Source organism: Gymnoscopelus braueri, assembly GCF_963280865.1.
Source record: "Gymnoscopelus braueri genome assembly, chromosome: 20".
In the NCBI taxonomy this organism is placed as follows: Eukaryota; Metazoa; Chordata; class Actinopteri; order Myctophiformes; family Myctophidae; genus Gymnoscopelus; species Gymnoscopelus braueri.
The window spans coordinates 22,861,276-22,878,720 of record NC_137622.1 but is presented as its reverse complement, the minus strand read 5'-3'; the positions used below and the strand labels follow the sequence as shown (position 1 = coordinate 22,878,720).

The following is a 17,445-nucleotide window of genomic DNA, read 5'->3' as shown; positions in this document are numbered from 1 at the left end:
TGAGAACACATTTTCTCTCTTGTGCTATCTCAATGTCCTTTACCTTTTAAGATCAGAACGTGCTAACCCTTTTCAAGATAATCCTAATGGCATTTCTGCTTTTATCGAGACCGGATTGTGAGATGAAACAGAGCAGAAAGGACTTGTACACTTACACAGGTTCTGAGCCGACTGAACACTGCTTACTAAGCTGACTTAGTTAAAATATACGTCACAAACGCACATTCTGACAACATGCACAGTATATAAAAAACACCACTACTGTATGTCACACTATGGAGTTTATTGACGTACAAATGTAATTTATCTATATTTTTTCAAAGCTTTCAAAAGGAAAAAAAAGCAAATTTCTAAGTAAAAGCATGTAAACAAAGAAAAAATTAATCAATGTTAACTATGGTGCCTTTGCAATCAGTTAAAACGAATTACGCAGATATTTGTTCAAACATACTACATATATACTTACAATACCTAAAGGATCCGCAATGAATGGGAAATACATATTAAACCATCTCAACATCAACTTCTGACAAAATAGAAATTTTACAGTTTATACAGTCTGAAATGAAGAAATATCCCCAGGCATGTATTTTCGTTCCAGGCCATCATGCTAGTATTTCGATATCTCAACACATTTGTCAATGATTCCAGGAAAATCTTGGAAGGTAGTTAAAATGTCTTCTTCAGGACATCTTCCATCAGACAAGCATTCATCTTTTTTTAGGTCAGCTCAATATATCAATCCTGGTGACCTGGTGACAAAAGTCCCACAGCATCAATCACGTCATTTACAAAGGTTGATAATACTTGTTAAGATAAGCAAAAGGTTGACAAAAAGAACATGACACAAAGATCAGGGGATTACAGACATGCCTGCTCTTTGAACAGGTTGAGGGCAACTCTTTAACCTCTCTATCATATCATTCTATGCAGAGGACATCTGACTTAACATTTCCCAATGCATTTTGAGAATGCAGACAATAGCTGATGAGTTCCAAGATTTGTTACGCCAGAACTGGGAGGCAAAACAGTAATGATAGTCAAGTCAGTAATGATAAGTGGCGCCAGATGAACATCTCCCGTCCATCGGTTACATAAGAAAAATTGTGTTTTAACGCAATCTATATTAGGGAGCTACAATATTTTCTAAATGTCAATGTCAAAATCGGTTAAGTCGCCCTTTAACATTTGGTGAAGATTGAAAGCTGCATCGTATATTAAAATTGGCTTATGGGTGGGAGTCACAAACGCAACATTGTAATTTGACTGGCCAACAAATGTCACAAACTTGACATCCGGATTTGATTGGCCAGGCGTGATGTAGTGTTCAGATCAGTGCTACTAGATGTTCAGGACAGTACAAATTAACCAAGTATTTAGTCTGCAAGAGAAACCTGTGTCAGTGGAACTGTGAGAAAAACTGACACTAGCCAGGGATTGTGAGTTCAGTGAATAATAACTGAATTAATATAGTGTAATTCTTGCAATCTTGTTAATTTCTTAATATATGAAGAAATGTGTCAATAAAACAAACACATTCAAAATGTTATGTACAGGGAAACTTGAAAGGAGCACTCAAACCATATTCAACCGTATCTTCATATAATTGGTCCTCACTAATGAATTCATTATAAGATGTATATTTGATCATTTGCATTTACTCGCCGTTTTCTTAGAGCTGGGCTGAAGGCAGTTCTGAAACCTACCTCAATTGACATCAGAGGCGATTCCTGGGCTGCGTCTCAGGTCCTTATTCTACTCTATCCTCACTCGAACAAGGTAATGTAAAGAAGGAAAGGCCATCTATATAAAAATACAAATGCAAATACAGTATGTTGCAAAATTCGAGAGCTTGTAGATTTAGATCTACACACGTGTACATTGAAATTTGCACTTGCATAAAATATTCATACACATGTAAATTGAAATTTGAAGAAAAAAAATAAACATTACTTAATACGCACCCGTCGATCTAAACGTTAATATTTTTTTACAGATCCAAATTTTTATGTACACATCAATAGATCGCATTTCACGAGCTACAGCTCAAATTTTGCAACATATCTTTTATATAGTGTAGAGGTCCTTTCCTTCTTTATATAATCTTGTTCGAGTGAGAATAGAGGAGCTAGGACAACAGAATAAGCACTGTTCAATTCAACCTAATGTAAACTACGCCCTCTCTCTTCCTGGATAATTAGCACACTGAAATAGTAACCACCTTGTTTGAAGATGTCATTGGAGGAAGGTTTCTGAACTGTCCACAGCCCACCTATGAGGCAGAGCGAGTAGACAGAAATGCTACCATTTTGTAATGAGCATTTGTGAGGACCAATTATATGAAGTTAGGTTGAAAATGGGTGTAGTGCTCCTTTAAGTAAGTAGCCTCAGGAACCAGCGGTTCCTGAGCCATGTGACATGTGGTCAGGATTGGAACATATCTCCCGTTTCAAGGAAAACTTTAGCATCTACACCAATACAAGTACAGGGCCAAAAGATTAAACGGTCACCGCCCAAACCACTGACACCCTCCGTCATAACTTTGCTTTGCTTAAATATGCAATCGCTCACAGTGGTTTCTGAGGCATTTGGAATTGACAAACCCTTTGCCACATTGCTCGCAGACATGAGGCCAGCATTTATGAGCATCCATTATGTGTTTATTACACATCGGCTCTGTTAAGAATACCTTCCCGCATAATTGACAAGGGACCAAATCACCTGTGCACTTCTTCCTGTGGAGACTCCTCAGGGAATGGCAACGGAACGTCTCGTCACACCTATCGCAGCTTAGAGGCCTTTCCCCAGTATGGATGCGATAGTGTTCTATGAGTAAATACTTGCTGCTCAGGACTTTCTTGCACTGTGAACAGCAGAAACCATCAGGGACCTCCTTGCCCAGGGTTTTCCAGTCTTTAGATTTTATCTTCAGTTTCTTTGGTTTTGGATTTCTTGCCAATTGAATGTCTTTGTTTTCAGTTGGTGGGATTTGTATTTGTTGGGACGCGCTAGAGGCCACTTGAGTATCCACAGTATCCTCTAAGGGCTTCATCCATGAGAGATCGCCATTAGTCTCCCCATATTTCTGCTTTCTTTTGTGGACTTTGTACAAATGCTTCTTCAGTAAAGATTTCCGTGGGAATTTCTGGGTGCACATGTTACAGTCAAAATGATCCTCATTTTTATGCTCCTTGTGGATACGCTCCTTGTGGATACGCAGTGCATAGAGGTTAGGAAACTTCATTCCGCAGTCTCGACAGGTGAGCTGTCGAAAACCTATTTTAGAGGAAGCCTTTCCGGATATGGTTGCATCATCTTTATTGGGAGACTCAAGGTTTTGTGCAGATTTCTCTTTTTTAGGTGATCTTTCGTCCTTGACTTTGCGGCAATATTGCGAATGAATACGGAGAGAGCTTGGAAAGGGAAAGGTCTTATGGCAAATAGTACACTTCTTGTGTGACCGAAGGTGTACACTAAGACCAAACTCTTTGTTGAAGACTTTACTACAGAACTTGCAAGAGTAAATCTTCTGACTGCTTTTGCTCGGTTTCTCCTCTCCTTTAACATGACCAGAGCTCGTTTCAGTAGCTGAACCTTTCGTTTTCTTGCCAGCATTCCTCGCCACAGGACTTTTGCCATCATTCACATTTGCTGGTAAGTCGGACCGATATTTTTTGGAGTCGTGGTCCAGATTTTCAACCCTGTTGCTTCGTAGCTCACGGTCTGTACTGCGGCGTAGTCTTGTAGGTAGCTTTAGGCTCTGGCTGTGCTTAAGCTTACGAGATCTTCTCTTCTGTGGTAATGAGCCTGTGGGAGAAACAAATGGAAAAACATTACTCATGACTCAAGCAGGGGTCGCGCTAGGATTTTAATCTGCCGGTCCCAATGTCCGGAAGGATTCAAATTCTGACAAAATAACGGTCATAATTATTTGTATGGATTAATGACAAGCAGGTGCGTAAATACAGCCTAACATTTAGGCCTACAGCATTATATTTTGGATTGAGCTAATTGAACATTCACCATCATAATATACACATTTTATATAGCAGGGTCATCTTACACAAATACATTAATTACCTACATTACCATTTGCGCATGCTGCGTGCGTAATGGTTTCTCAATAATCAATTGCGTTTGAACGCATTTTCTAATCAAAGGGCACTGCACAAAATTGGGCATTTCAGATTAATCCTTCATAACGTGGCTCAGCTGACCTGTTAGGGCAATAAATTATAGACCACTACTCACTCACAGGAGGTGATACTGTATAGTTAGGCAGTGGATGCCATCCGTGCGTCTAGTTGGGACAGCCGTGGGAAAGTTGATGAGTTGTGAGAATCTTGTCGTCTCCTCATAGAGCTATTCAGTTCAAAGTGGTAACGTTTTAACGTGTCCACCTCATAGTTAAAAATAGGTCCACGATTATGATTAACGTTGTGTTTCACCTGGATGCCATAGTTGCAGTAGCCTATAGCTGTTGTGGAGAGTATTTACGCATCTGTGTTGGATATTTCATCTTCAACTTGCACTGTTGTTAAACTGTAGGGCAACTTGCCAACTTTACTCACAAGTGCCCTTGCCTAGTATCTGTGACATATTCTTACTCGTAATGATACAACTTGTGTGTGACTGACTGTTAAATACACAACTTTATATAATGTAACTTGTAACCGGACCGCGGTCTCTGTCTGACTGCCGAGCAGACCACAGAGTAATAATATTTCGACAACTACGCAGCAGCAGCAACATCTCTCTTCTTCCTGTTGTACCTTCACAATAAAGTGTCTCCCATTTACCGCCCTATGCAGCACATTTTACACTGGTTATTATTAACAGGAAATAGGTGTAACTTAACACATTGGGTGCCAAAACCGTATATATACGGTTTTGCGCATACTAACGTTGAGTGCCAAAACCGTATATAATATTTTTTTTTTTCTTCACAGCAACAGGAAATATCACTCCTACAAGATTTAGACTCCAATCCACCTCCTGGTTAACTTATGACTTCAAAAACCTGTATCTCGGCTCCTGTGCACTTTTTTTTTTACAATGTTAATTTAACTTTTTTGAACTGGCTGCAACTATGGAATGGATTTCCGAATGTTTTAAATTTTTTCCCCCCGATTGTACGAGACCTGTATGTGTGTAATGAGGGGATCACCGTGAGGACGGTGATCACTGAATTTTTTTTGTGACTACTTGAAAAAGGTTCAAAATGTTTAAAAAGTCCTGGCACTCAAAGTATAATATTTTAATAAACCTCTGGCACCCAATGTGTTAACAGCGTGTGACACTCTTTCTTTCTACCTCTCTCTCTCTCTCCCAGAAACACACGCACACTGTTTAGAGAGAGAGAAAGAAAGAGCGAGAGAGCGAGCGCGTGAGAAAGAGAGCTTGCAAAGCAGAGGATTTGAAATGTGCCTGATTTGCGGTGATAATTAATTAACTGCCGTGTCATTATCAACCGGTCAGGATGTCCGGAGAGATCAATTTTTTCCGGTCTTTGTCATAAAAAGAAATCGGTCAAAACCGGCAATTATCGGACTAACGCGACCCCTGGACTCAAGTACAGACGCTTACAAATAGAAATTTACATTTACAATACTCACTGTTCATGGGACTTTCTTTAAGGGATGTTAACAGGTGGGATTCAAAGTCGTCATCCTCCACCTAAAAGACAGATAATGTTGGTGAGATCGCTGGGATTGAACAGCACAACATAGTGCCAGGTTATACGTCTCAAATTACAGTATCGCCAACACAAAGCACAACTCAGCGAGGCTATGGTGTAGAACTAGCCAATCAGGCGCAATCTGTCCGTCCAGCATATGGGACCAGTACCATGAGGACAATGCTCCTGTCCTGCCAGCACAAGCCAGCTACACACTGAAATGCCAACAAGCCAAACTTGATAAAAATATATATTTTATTCATATACAAGTAGTGTTGTTCTCATTGGTGAAGTTCAGAATAATTGCCATGTCGGTGCCTTAAATCAAATTCATTATTTTGATGTTTTGTTTACACCAGTACTGCCTTCACAAGGTCAGAAAATGGGCTCATAATGTAAATCTGCCATACACACCAAAGAGTCTCAAATGATTTAGCAACAATAACCAAGCCTCATTGGTACTGGATGATTACAAAATAACAGTTGACCTGGGGTCTATTCCACGAAACCTGGATTAGGGATAAACCGGGTTTAAACCGGGTTTAATCGGCTATCCTGGCTTAAATTATCCAGGAATCGGTTTCACGAAAGCTGAGTTAGCTCGGCAGATTAACTTAGCCAGTAAACCTGGATATGTTTATCCATGATCCTGTTTCACAAAAGAAAATTGAAGCAATCCTGCCTAAGTTACCATGGCAATTTAGCTGTGAAGTTAGCCTGGTCCGGACCAGGCTAACAGCCAAGCTTTATTAATCCAGTGCCTTGTTCTTCAAGTTTTGTGAAATAGCTGTTAGTCCAATGACTCCAATCATAAACCAATGAGTTTTTCCACACTTATTCAATTCTTATGCGAAACTCGAAGATCTACAAGCGCGAAATGTTTTTGTCTTATGGCGGCCGAGGGTCCCCGGCCCCACATGGACCCCCGCCCCCGTGGACCCCCGCCCCCGTGTACCCCCGGCCCCCTGTGTACCCCCGGCCCCCTGTGTACCTCCGGACCCCCATGGACCTCCGGACCCCCGCCCCCGTGTACCCACGGCCCCCTGTGTACCTCCGGACCCCCGTGGACCCCCGCCCCCGTGGACCCCCGGACCCCCGTATACCCCGGACCTCTGTTGGGGGTCAACGGGGGTCCGGGAGTACACGGGGGGCCGGGTACTCCCGGACCCCCGTTGACCCCCGTGGACCGGGGACCCCCGGCCGCCAAAATGCAAGCTTTTCACTTGTAGATCTTCGATTTTAGAAATTAGAAAATTATTCTAAGTGTGTAATTATAATTCCAACATTCACTTAAACTCCTTATGTTTAAGCCTAACTGAATTATATATTTATGGATTTGTATATAAATTAATTGCATATTTTTGGACAACTTGTGCATTTAATTTGTCTGCAATACTTTGCCACGCTTTCTCCCTGGATCTATATTTATTGCGGCTGTGTTTCCTCTCTTGCTTATTATACATTTTACTTCCTTGTATGATTTCATGAGCTGCTGCAGTTTTGCTGTTCAGCCACAGAGAAGAACGCCGCTCTGGTTTTGGGCTCCATGATTGGTCAAGTTCAAGGATTCTGCTATCGACTTTCATGGTCTTTTATAGGAATATGTGAACTCACATTCAGCCTGGTTTAACGATCCTGGCTCGACAAACCTCTCCTTCTCAGCCCGGCTTGGCGTTCGTGGAACTGAATAAACCAGGCTGAACAGCGCAGGCTTGTCAAACCTGGATTTGCCTTTCAAACCAGGATAATTTAATTCCGCTTTCGTGGAATAGACCCCTAGTCTTAAGGTTTTAGTCCACGGCAATAATGAACTGCTAATATGACACAGTGGTAAAAGAACACAAACTAACTTGAGGTTTGTGCTGACAATTCTGTGTCCATCGTTTCAATACGTGAAAAACGGTAACAGGGTAGGAATATCATGGAGAAAAGCAATTAAGTCTGCAATACTGGTATATCTCTCAGCTCCACTGCTTCAACGTTTCGATCCTGCTAGATCTTCAGAAATTTGAATCAAAAACTCCTGAATTAGATTCAGCAGGATTGAAACCTTGGGAGTAGAGCTGAGAACCATTGTTGCAGAATTAGTTTTTCTGTTGAATCAATCGCTGTTTATCCAGCACGGCCTGAGTGAGATTGGGTGTGCAGGCACTATCGCCTTTGTTAGGAATTTCATGGAGGCCATAAAGGCTGTGAAATCCGTTTGTGAAATAAAAAGCTCTAATTGATGAGGCACTAGGAGTCTGAGACAATATTCTAGGTGGTGATGGTTATGCTTTAATGTACATGATATCATGGGGAGAAGTACGTTAGACAGACAATCTTACACAGATCAGTGGTAACATAAGGTAGTTCTGCCAACGAGCACAGGGATCAGACCATAGTTATAATAGCTGCTACAAGGACAAGCTGAACCATAACAAGACGGGCTATACAAAAACAATAGCTATCAGGCCTAAATTCTTGCTCAATTCCCAAGTGTGATGTAAGTATTTGCAAGGAGGTTAAGTGCTGTCGCAAGTAAAGTACAAGACACCTAGAGCCTATGTACCCAAATTAAAGTATAAGTATTTGCGAGGAGGACCAGTGCCTATGTAAATAAAGGCCATAGGTTATTTATTTCATACTATGTAGTAAAAATTTAAATCCTCCTTAACCCTATACTTCGTTGGGTCAGCCAGGGGTCTATACCAATGTTTCCCCTAACGTGCGCCCTGCTCAGGAATGTACTGCACAGAACACATCTATGTAGCGTGCATTAACACCAGATAGATTTGTGTATTGTAGTTGCCGAATGGTTTGATTATTTTGTGTTCGTCTGTCTGCCTACCCCCGCTTTGCATAGACTGTCTAAATAGGTCTTCACTTACATTATGCACATACACACAGTAAACAGAGGCAGCTTTTTTAGCCCACATGCTGCCAGCCTGCCACTAGTGTAGCTATCCGATCGGACGCGCTGAAAGATGAGAAGAATCACAACAAATGTTTTCCATCTCCTGAAGATCTACCATCCCAGCGAGTCGACAGTTTGAAAATGCGGTCCTACGTGCATTAACTTTGGTCCGGCTTCAAGTTTTATCCAACGCGCAACAGTGTGGCTGTCCCAAAACAAACACAAGCACTTTTACGTTGCGCATGGAAAAAGACCACAGATATAATTAAAGACATGATTCCCCTGTGTAGCCTACAGCTAGCGGAGATAACACATTTACTCCAGGTAGTCAAGCCTACGAACTAAAAACTACACGGTTTCCTCTTTGAAGCTGGACATTCACATTCTATTGTTGTTGACTCTATCTCCAGAGTCCTGCAATGAAGGAGAGAATCACATCTTTCACTAGTCCACTAGTCTAGCCTTGTAAACCTAAATGTTTACATTTATACGTTATTCAATACATTATTTTAGTGCAAAGATGTAGGTTTTTCTAAACAAAGCACCGTTTCCATGGTTATGTTATTGTATTTTCTGTGAATGAACTATAGCCTATTCTACAGTTTAACCCAGTGATTCTCAACCGTTTTGATTTCAAGGACCCCCAAATTTGATAGAAATGAGCCTAGGCCACATATGATATGATTTTCATCTCTGTGACTCCATACTCAAAAGCCAGTGTTAATTTAACTCAGTGTGTACAAATGGTATGCTCCTACATATTCTGTTGAACTGTCTTTTATTCATCATAATGTCAGTCACTTCTCAGCCAGGGCTAACCTTCTTTAGACATCTGTCAATGCATTGTTATTTTGTTGACTCATATTTAGGCCTATTGTAATTGTATTTATGTACACAACATTTTGTCAACATTTAATCCATTTATTATCGTGTGTTAACATATAATACTGAATAATAATGGATAATACAAAAACTACAGTTTATTACAAGTAATCCAACCGCTATTACTTATTCTGTAATTAGATTTGAATAAGCCATAACTTGACATGACCGCAGTGTAGGCTACACAGTGCACTCGTCATATGTTGCTCAGCCGTTTATCAAGTCGCGGTCAGAAGGTTGGAGGTTGAAAGATTTGAGGGAACATTGGTCTATACTCCATTGTTTTTTTCTACACCAAATATCTTACCAATAAGAGCTTATTGTAGATCTAGTATCTAACATTGTAGATTGTTAGACACTATCCAACAACATAACCTATAATTCTGTTGTATTGCAAACCAGGTTTGCAAAACATACTGTAAATATAATGATTAATATATACATCAATTCCATAATATAAAATATATAATATAAGATAAAACACAATCAATAATCACATATGTTTTTCTGCTGGTCTCCAGTAAACAATTGAATTGCCATTTTCTCTTCTGCTGAAGTCACCCACCTCTTGTTTGATGGTTGGTATTCGCCACAGAGCCACAGACAGCGGACGCAATGACACACTGGGGCACTCATTGTCCTCCTGTATTACCACTTGCACTTCATCGGGGGCATCGGGGGCGAAAGGGGCACACCAGTCATCGGGTACTGTGTACACACGGGAAAAAGTCCTAAGATTTTATGCATGAAATGAGTTGTGAATTGATTTCTCCATCAAAAACTTTCTACTGTAACGTGCATCTCTTTAGGTGAGGACATTCTAATAATTGCTGTCACCTATGGGTTCAATCAGATTAATCAATATCATGATTTCGTTTTTTTTTTAAAATAATTTATTTGAATTCTGCACAACAAAAGAGGTGTATTTCACAGCTGAATTTGTTAAACTCGAGTATAAATGAAATATAGCCAACATTACACAATACCGTCCGTTTTGTTCATCTAAAATGTTGTCAATGTAACATACCTTCAAAAACAACCTCAGGGATATCGACGTCAGAGATTATTGGTTCTTCATCATCCTCTATTGTTATAGTCTCCTCCGGATGGCGACCCACTCCCCCCCTCCCATCCCTCAGTTTGCCCTCTGCCCTCAGGAGCCTTCTTTGGAGTCGAGTTATCTCCTCTGTTTTCTGCACCAGCTCCACTTGATGATCATGAACACTGCAGTCAAAGACTTTGCTGATTTCAAACACAGCAGTCCTCAACAACGTGTCCATCGTTGTGGTCAGCAGCGCTCTAAACTGTCTGCTGCGGTAGTCTGACATCTCTGCAGAGGTCAGGCCTTTGGACTTCTGAGGGTCTTTTGCTCTGGTTGCAGTGATATTCTCACTCTGGCTCCCAATCTGTTGTGTAAAAGAAAGTGATCAATATGTATCTGCAGAACCTGCGGATCAGTGTTGCCATGTTGGCTTATTATAATAAGCTACTTTGAGCTTCCTTTTCTGTGTGAAGTTGTTTCTAAAAATGGGTGGTTGCGGTTTTTGGCCTTGTTTAGTTTCTAAAGTGTAGGCTACTTGCTTAATTAGGCTCGTTTCTAAATGTTTTAATTATTATTTAAACCAGTAGTTCTCAAATATTTTCATGAAAATGTTTTGTGCATTTGTGAAAGAGTTTCTTTAAAGCAAATAGCAGATCTACAAGCTCACAACTCGTCAAATAGCCAATAAAGTGCTAATGTGGCTCTAATTGCTTCTTTTGGACTTGTTTTCATAGAACTGGCTGCTTATTTCTCTCACAAAATCTGGCAACACTGCAGTACATGCACACAGCCCAAGAATTACGACTTGGCGTAAACTAAAGGTTATATCCGACCTACACATGATCTAAATGGGACTAAGAAGAGGTTCACAGAAGAATGGCGCTCATACGATGGGAAATGTTGAAGAATTGAAAGCCCACGCATTATAGAAAGCCATATTTAACTATTGGCAGCACAGATATGTTAGCGAACAACTATCAAAAGCAGCGTTAAAACATCCAACTAGTAAACACGAAAGAAACGCGCGAAAAATAACGCTAGTAGGTAAACACTTGGCCATAAACGAAACTACTACTGACCGCCGTGTAGAACAAGCAGCTCCGGGGACACGGTCACAACAAGAGCATCAAACTCCCTCCCTGGTAAAGACACAAGACGGTCACTTTACGAGTTGTAGGCTACGTAATTGTCTAAAAAGTGTTCATTTTACTGCAAGTTATTGCAACCACGCTAAAGATAAGCTGCGATGGTGATCACTCCGCTTCCGCCATCTTTTTCCACAAAATCCGCGCAACGTCACTTCCCTTTTACCACAGCAGCAGCGCGGGAGCGAGCACCAGTGTTGCCAGATATTGCGAGAGAAATAAGAAACTAGGTCTAGGAAAACAAACAAGCCCAAAAGAAGCAACTTGAGCCAACTTGGCCACATGAGCACTTTTGAACGCATCGGCTATTTGAAAATAGCCAGTCTACAAGCTCACGTTGTTAGCTTGTAGATCTGCTATATATTTAAAAAAAACTCTTGCAATAAAATGTGGAATGTTTGGAATAACAACACAAAATTTGCGCCCTGCCACAAAACATTTTCATGAAAATATTTGAGAACCACTGGTTTAAACAACATTAGGAAACAAGCCTAAATAAGCAAGTACACTTTAGGAACAAGGCCAAAAAAACACAACCCGCAAACTACCGATATTTACAAGCAACTTTACATAAAAATAAGCCCAAAGTGGCTTTTAATAACCGGACATGGCAACACTGGGACTGGTCACTGGTCTTCTTCTTTGTTCGGAGGACGAGGCACAGCAATGGCGTGTTGCTGCCATCCACTGTTCGTATTGGACATTACACAATTTGGGGAAAACAAATCAATTACTAATTACAATCCAACTATTATTGTTGTTTTTTTTGCATATACTATAAGGTCCTATATGCACAACCATAACCCAACACAGTCTCGTTTTGTTGTTAAAAGGAGCTTAAACATACAAACTCAATTATATCAAATATTTATATTGAAGGCCAGGCCATTAATATTAATTTGCTGTTCACCTTTCTTGTAGTCTGGAATGCTCCAGCTATTGACCACACCTAAAATCATTTTTGAAATTCTTCACCTCCTGGAGCCTATTGCCCTTTCAATGGAACCCTATATAAAAAAAAACAAGATACTTTTATAATTACCAGGTTTCTTATCTTAATAGCTTTATTTTCCTAGCATCTCATTTTGATCATCCCATTAAAGGTAACCTATTGCCTTGCGTAGCCTCGTGTGACGTGTCCGCCTAGGCAGAGATGTCTGATCATCTGGCCATACCTTTCTCTAACCCAGGGACTCTCAAAAGGAGGTGCTTCGAGCTGCCTCTAGGGGTGTTGTAATAATTATACCATTATTACATAAATGTTGTAAAAGTGGAATCCAGAGCGACTTACAGTAAGCAAGGACACAAGATAATATATCATAATATATCATAATACACTTAATACATCAAATGCATAAAAATTGTAATCTAATAATAAAGCAATACATAAGTAAACCAATAATCTAATAATAACTAATACATACGTAAACCAAGAACCTATCATCAGCCTACATTGATGCCAGGTCAACAATGACATTTTAGCCGTTGCATAATCCTGCAAGGTCGTCAAGGCTAGGGCAAGTGCTACAGGCTGAGGTGGAGTCTGAAGAGGTGAGTCTTCAGATTACGGCAGAAGATTGGGCGTGAGTCTGCAGTTCTAATTGCAATGGGGAGTCCATTCCATAGTTTGGAGCCAGAAGGGAGAAGAGTCTGGGACATGTGGAGCGTGGTCCCGGATGTATTAGCGAAGGTTCTGACAGCTTCCCTGTGTTAGCTGATCTGAGAGAGCGGGAGGGGTTGTAGGGTTGTATCAGTCTTTGAAGATACGGGGGTGCCATACCATACCATGCCATGGTTGCTTTGTAGGCCAACGTCAGTGTTTTGTACTCAGTGTGGGCAGTAACTGTCTGGGAGCCAATGGAGTGCAGTGCAGTTTAAGTTTCATTCAAATGTGAGAGCACGTTGTTGTGCTTGTGCTCTCTTGAATATTTAGTTATATATGCTCTGATTTATGCATGATTAAACTTGATGCCTTTAATGTGGCTTTAACCGATTGACTGCCAGAATGATTTCAGATTTTTTGCTGTTGAGTGCCAGAGATTTTTAATTGAAAAAACAAAAAGTACTCAGGAGCCGAGATACAGAATTTTTAAGTTTTAAGTTAACAAGGAAGTGGATAGGAGTCTAGATCTTCAAAAAATCATATCTCCTTGGTAAAAAAAAATGCACATATGCGTTATTGGCAGGCAATGTGTTTAACAGGCTATGTTTTTATACATTTTTAATTCGTTTTTTAAGTTATTGGGGATTAGGGGTGCATCAACCCAGTACTGTAGAAGTGGGTGCTGCAATGCCTAAACTGTGTGGGATCTGCTGCTTTAACTCATTCTGCAACTTTAAGCACGTCAGCAATAATCTGATCTGGCTCATCATCTTTGTTTCAAAAGTTTCACTCTAATCCAAAGGTTTCCTGTATCTTTGTGTCTCAGTTGTCCTTCACAGCTGTGTGACATGACATACACAATGGTCACTGGCATATGACCACTATAGTAATCAGATACAATGACATGATGCTATTATGTATTACAGCTCAACATCAAGTCATCTAGAGTATAACTTGGCTTCCATCCGTTATAGAACATCCCACTGCTAGCACAAGCAAGTGTCAGTAATTTACCCTATGCAACTATTTTATTAACAAAGTGCCGTTTGTTTGTTCTTTATTTACCCAGGTATTAGCTGAGCACAAGTGCTCATTTCCAGCAACGCCCTGCACATAGAACACACAAAGTGACTCACAAAGTGAGACTCAAAGTTTTGGGAACCTTTCCAACAATAAAACGTTATATTTATTAAACATAACATTTCTGATTCTGATTGATTCAGATTTTTATCATTCAGCATCATCAATCTAATTGATGTATAACTAATCACATGAACTCTACCATCCCTATTCTGGGGCAAATTTAGCAAAAATAGCAGATCTACAAACTCACAAGGCATCACAATTTTGGTGAAGAGATTGCTGTAGTCAGTTGGTTCATTTTCAGTTTTAGCAAACATAATTATGGTCTCTATGAGTAGATTATCACACATATCACAGCACATATGCAATCTTTACATGAAGATAGATATATAGTATGAAGTCAAAATGTACCATTGCATCAATGCAAACAATGCAATAAATACAATCATAAAGAACTTTGATCTCCATGAGTCACTTTATTGAACATAAGAGCAAAAAGTAAATCAGTGTGCAATGGATCCAGCTAAGTGCATTTATGACTAATCTTGTGCAAGCTCAGTGTAACGCTGTGTCCGCTTCTTCATTCAGCCTGCTTCAACTATAATCATAAAGATGGCAAGCTACTGGCATGGTGAAGTGTGCGTACTTTCAGGTCAGCCAAAGGTTGAGTTGTTCCAGCCGACGTTGGCTGCCTCCATGTCAGTAAAGTTAATATAGATCCTGAAACAGAAGCAAGACAGTGGTTAATGTGGTTCGATATTAACTGTGGGCAGATGGTGTTGGTGAATGTTGTGTGCATAATATTTCTCTGTCAATCTTACTCTCTGTCTTTATATCTGTCAGTATTTGCAAGTGCATGTGATTCTGTCAGACAGCATCTATGCAAGTGTTAGAGTGTGTGTGTGTGTGTGTGTGTGTGTGTGTGTGTGTGTGTGTGTGTGTGTGTGTGTGTGTGTGTGTGTGTGTGTGTGTGTGTGTGTGTGTGTGTGTGTGTGTGTGTGTGTGTGTGAGTGAGTGAGTGAGTGAGTGAGTGAGTGAGTGAGTGAGTGAGTGAGTGAGTGAGTGAGTGAGTGAGTGAGTGAGTGAGTGAGCGAGCGAGTGAGCGAGTGAGGCGAGTGAATGAGTTTGCGAGTGAGTGAGTGAGTGAGTGAGTGAGTGAGTGTGTTACCTGTCAGGAGATATGCCCAGGTGTTTGTTGAGCAGCCCGCTCAAGAGCTTCGAGTATTGTTTGTTCTGAGCACCGTTGATTTTGCCAATACTGTTGAGGGAGCATAGGGCACAGGGGTCTCCCTTTCCTCCAAACATCATCATCTGGTCAGGGATGATGCTCACAGCAATGTACTGATAAAGACAAAACAGTGCAAAACTATTAGCCTGGAGGACAGGGCATGATTTTCTGACTGAGCTTCAACAATTTACTGGTGTTTTGAGTATCGTGTGTCCAAAGAGTGGATTGAATAGTTATTTCCGAAAAATAAGTCAAACATCTAAGACCATGGGATTGGCTTTCAAAATAGTCAATGCGACTTTGCCTTTGATTGATTGATTGATTGAATACTTTATTTTGAAGTTTGCTGAGAAAAAGCACATGAAAGTACAGTTTAAATACAAGGCCAACTAAATAGGATTATAGAAAAAGCCCATGAAAGCCTAACGGATTGTTTCAAATGGGGTCCTTTTGTACTCAATTCATAGTGACATTAAATGACAGACAGAAAAATACACTATTATGCAGAACATCACAGTTTCATGCCCTCAATACCGCATATCTGACTAAATATCTAAAAAAAAATCACTGGCATCCTTTAAAACAGGCCAGACAGGTGATCACCCCCGAGCCATTCTCTTCTTTTCCTACTCTGTACATATAGTGTTTTATATTTGTGATGATGTTGAATTTTGGTGTAATTTTTTATGCTATGCTGATGAATTGAATACATGGGACCCCAATGGAAACAATGTTTTGGGTGTTATCCTTTTAGACCAAGTGTTTGACTGTACTCGTGCTGTTTGCATTTATGTCTAATAAAGTATTCAATCAATCAAACCAGCTTCATTAACAGACCGAATTTAGAAATGATAAGGGGAACTGATGAAACCTTTCGTATGACAACTGCATACCGATCTCTGCGCATGCTCCATGTCTATAGCGCCATTCACAGGATTAGCTCAATCTGGGTTCATGCAACATTGCATGGTCGGTTTAAATTAAAGGTCTGCTTTTGGTCAATATTTGAAACGTTGATGAGCCAGGTTACATCTAGCATTTTTCATTGCGTAACTCATAGGAAGCATAGCCTACATTATTTACCGAAACCCTTATTTATCAACTCCTAAATGTATCTAAGTTTTTGAAAATAGCAGATCTACAAGCTCGTTGTGAGCTGGTAGATCGGCTATTTTCGAATAGCCGATGCACCTATTCTAAGACCTAGTCCAAATCGAATCCTAGTCTAAGTCCTGTAGTGTTAGGCCAGTTTTAGTTTACCTGTGCAGGTTTGCCCATTGCCTTGGCCAGCGCATCAGTAGCCTCGGAGAGCAGCTCAGGTGGAACATCACTTCTGGCCACATTAGTATTCACCATGAACATCGGCATGATTGCTCCGTTTCAAGTCTCCTTGTCTTCCAGGAGGAGCAGCAACCGTAGTGTGAGTGTATTGTGTGTGTGTGTGATGATGCCGTTTTCCAGTGTTGCCAGATTGTGCGAGAGAAATAAGCAACCAGGTCTATGAAAACAAGCCCAATACATTATTAACAATTTGCAAAGACAAGCACAGGGAGATAAAGTTCAAGGTCTGTTAAGAGGGTTTGAAACCCAAGAAAGCACTTGTCCATTGGGGTCCTTTGTACTCAATTCATCGAATCATTTAATGACAGACAAATATACTATCTAGATCTACTGTGCAAAAACATCACATAAAACTCGTACAGTAACAGTAAACAGTTCAGGGGGGGGGGCTCCACGTGATTTGTGGAGCTCCCTCTGGTGTTGTGATTGTGGACGTCATTGACGTTTCAAAGTAGTTTGACAGGTACATGAGTGTCTTTGTGGTGTAGTGTATCTTGTAGACCAGGACCAAATATGCATCAGCTATTTGAAAATAGCAGATCTACAAG

General features: G+C 40.4%; 2 protein-coding genes across 3 annotated transcripts; both read right to left on the bottom strand.

Annotated features, from left to right (window-relative positions):
* Window positions 1-262: 262 nt before the first annotated feature.
* Window positions 263-11,766, bottom strand: LOC308076036 (uncharacterized protein). Of its 2 annotated transcripts, XM_080416131.1 has the most exons (6): window positions 11,577-11,766; window positions 10,483-10,861; window positions 10,021-10,163; window positions 5,616-5,676; window positions 2,722-3,807; window positions 263-752 (listed from the first exon to the last, which is right to left on the bottom strand). In XM_080416131.1, exons 2-6 carry the CDS (start codon window positions 10,781-10,783, stop codon window positions 739-741), a joined length of 1,605 nt encoding a protein of 534 aa, XP_080272257.1. In that variant the 5' UTR covers window positions 10,784-10,861; window positions 11,577-11,766; the 3' UTR covers window positions 263-738. The 2 variants fall into 2 exon arrangements, with proteins under 2 accessions (XP_080272257.1, XP_080272256.1); XM_080416130.1 differs by having other exon boundaries at window positions 263-3,807.
* A 2,638-nt stretch (window positions 11,767-14,404) lies between these two features.
* On the bottom strand, window positions 14,405-17,027 carry mif (macrophage migration inhibitory factor). Its single transcript, XM_080415720.1, has 3 exons — window positions 16,817-17,027; window positions 15,497-15,669; window positions 14,405-15,048 (listed from the first exon to the last, which is right to left on the bottom strand). Exons 1-3 carry the CDS (start codon window positions 16,922-16,924, stop codon window positions 14,982-14,984), a joined length of 348 nt encoding a protein of 115 aa, XP_080271846.1. The 5' UTR covers window positions 16,925-17,027; the 3' UTR covers window positions 14,405-14,981.
* Between the last annotated feature and the right edge of the window lie 418 nt (window positions 17,028-17,445).

Excerpts from the sequence above, each read along its gene's own strand:
- mif (XM_080415720.1), bottom strand. The coding sequence starts at position 16,924 with ATGCCGATGTTCATGGTGAATACTAATGTGGCCAGAAGTGATGTTCCA. Across the intron at positions 15,670-16,816 it reads CAATGGGCAAACCTGCACAG|TACATTGCTGTGAGCATCAT; the intron begins GTAAACTAAAAC and ends TGTCTTTATCAG. Across the intron at positions 15,049-15,496 it reads CTGGGCATATCTCCTGACAG|GATCTATATTAACTTTACTG; the intron begins GTAACACACTCA and ends CTTCTGTTTCAG.
- LOC308076036 (XM_080416130.1), bottom strand. The coding sequence starts at position 10,783 with ATGTCAGACTACCGCAGCAGACAGTTTAGAGCGCTGCTGACCACAACG. Across the intron at positions 10,164-10,482 it reads CCCTGAGGTTGTTTTTGAAG|TACCCGATGACTGGTGTGCC; the intron begins GTATGTTACATT and ends GTGTGTACACAG. Across the intron at positions 5,677-10,020 it reads TACCAACCATCAAACAAGAG|GTGGAGGATGACGACTTTGA; the intron begins GTGGGTGACTTC and ends TCTGTCTTTTAG.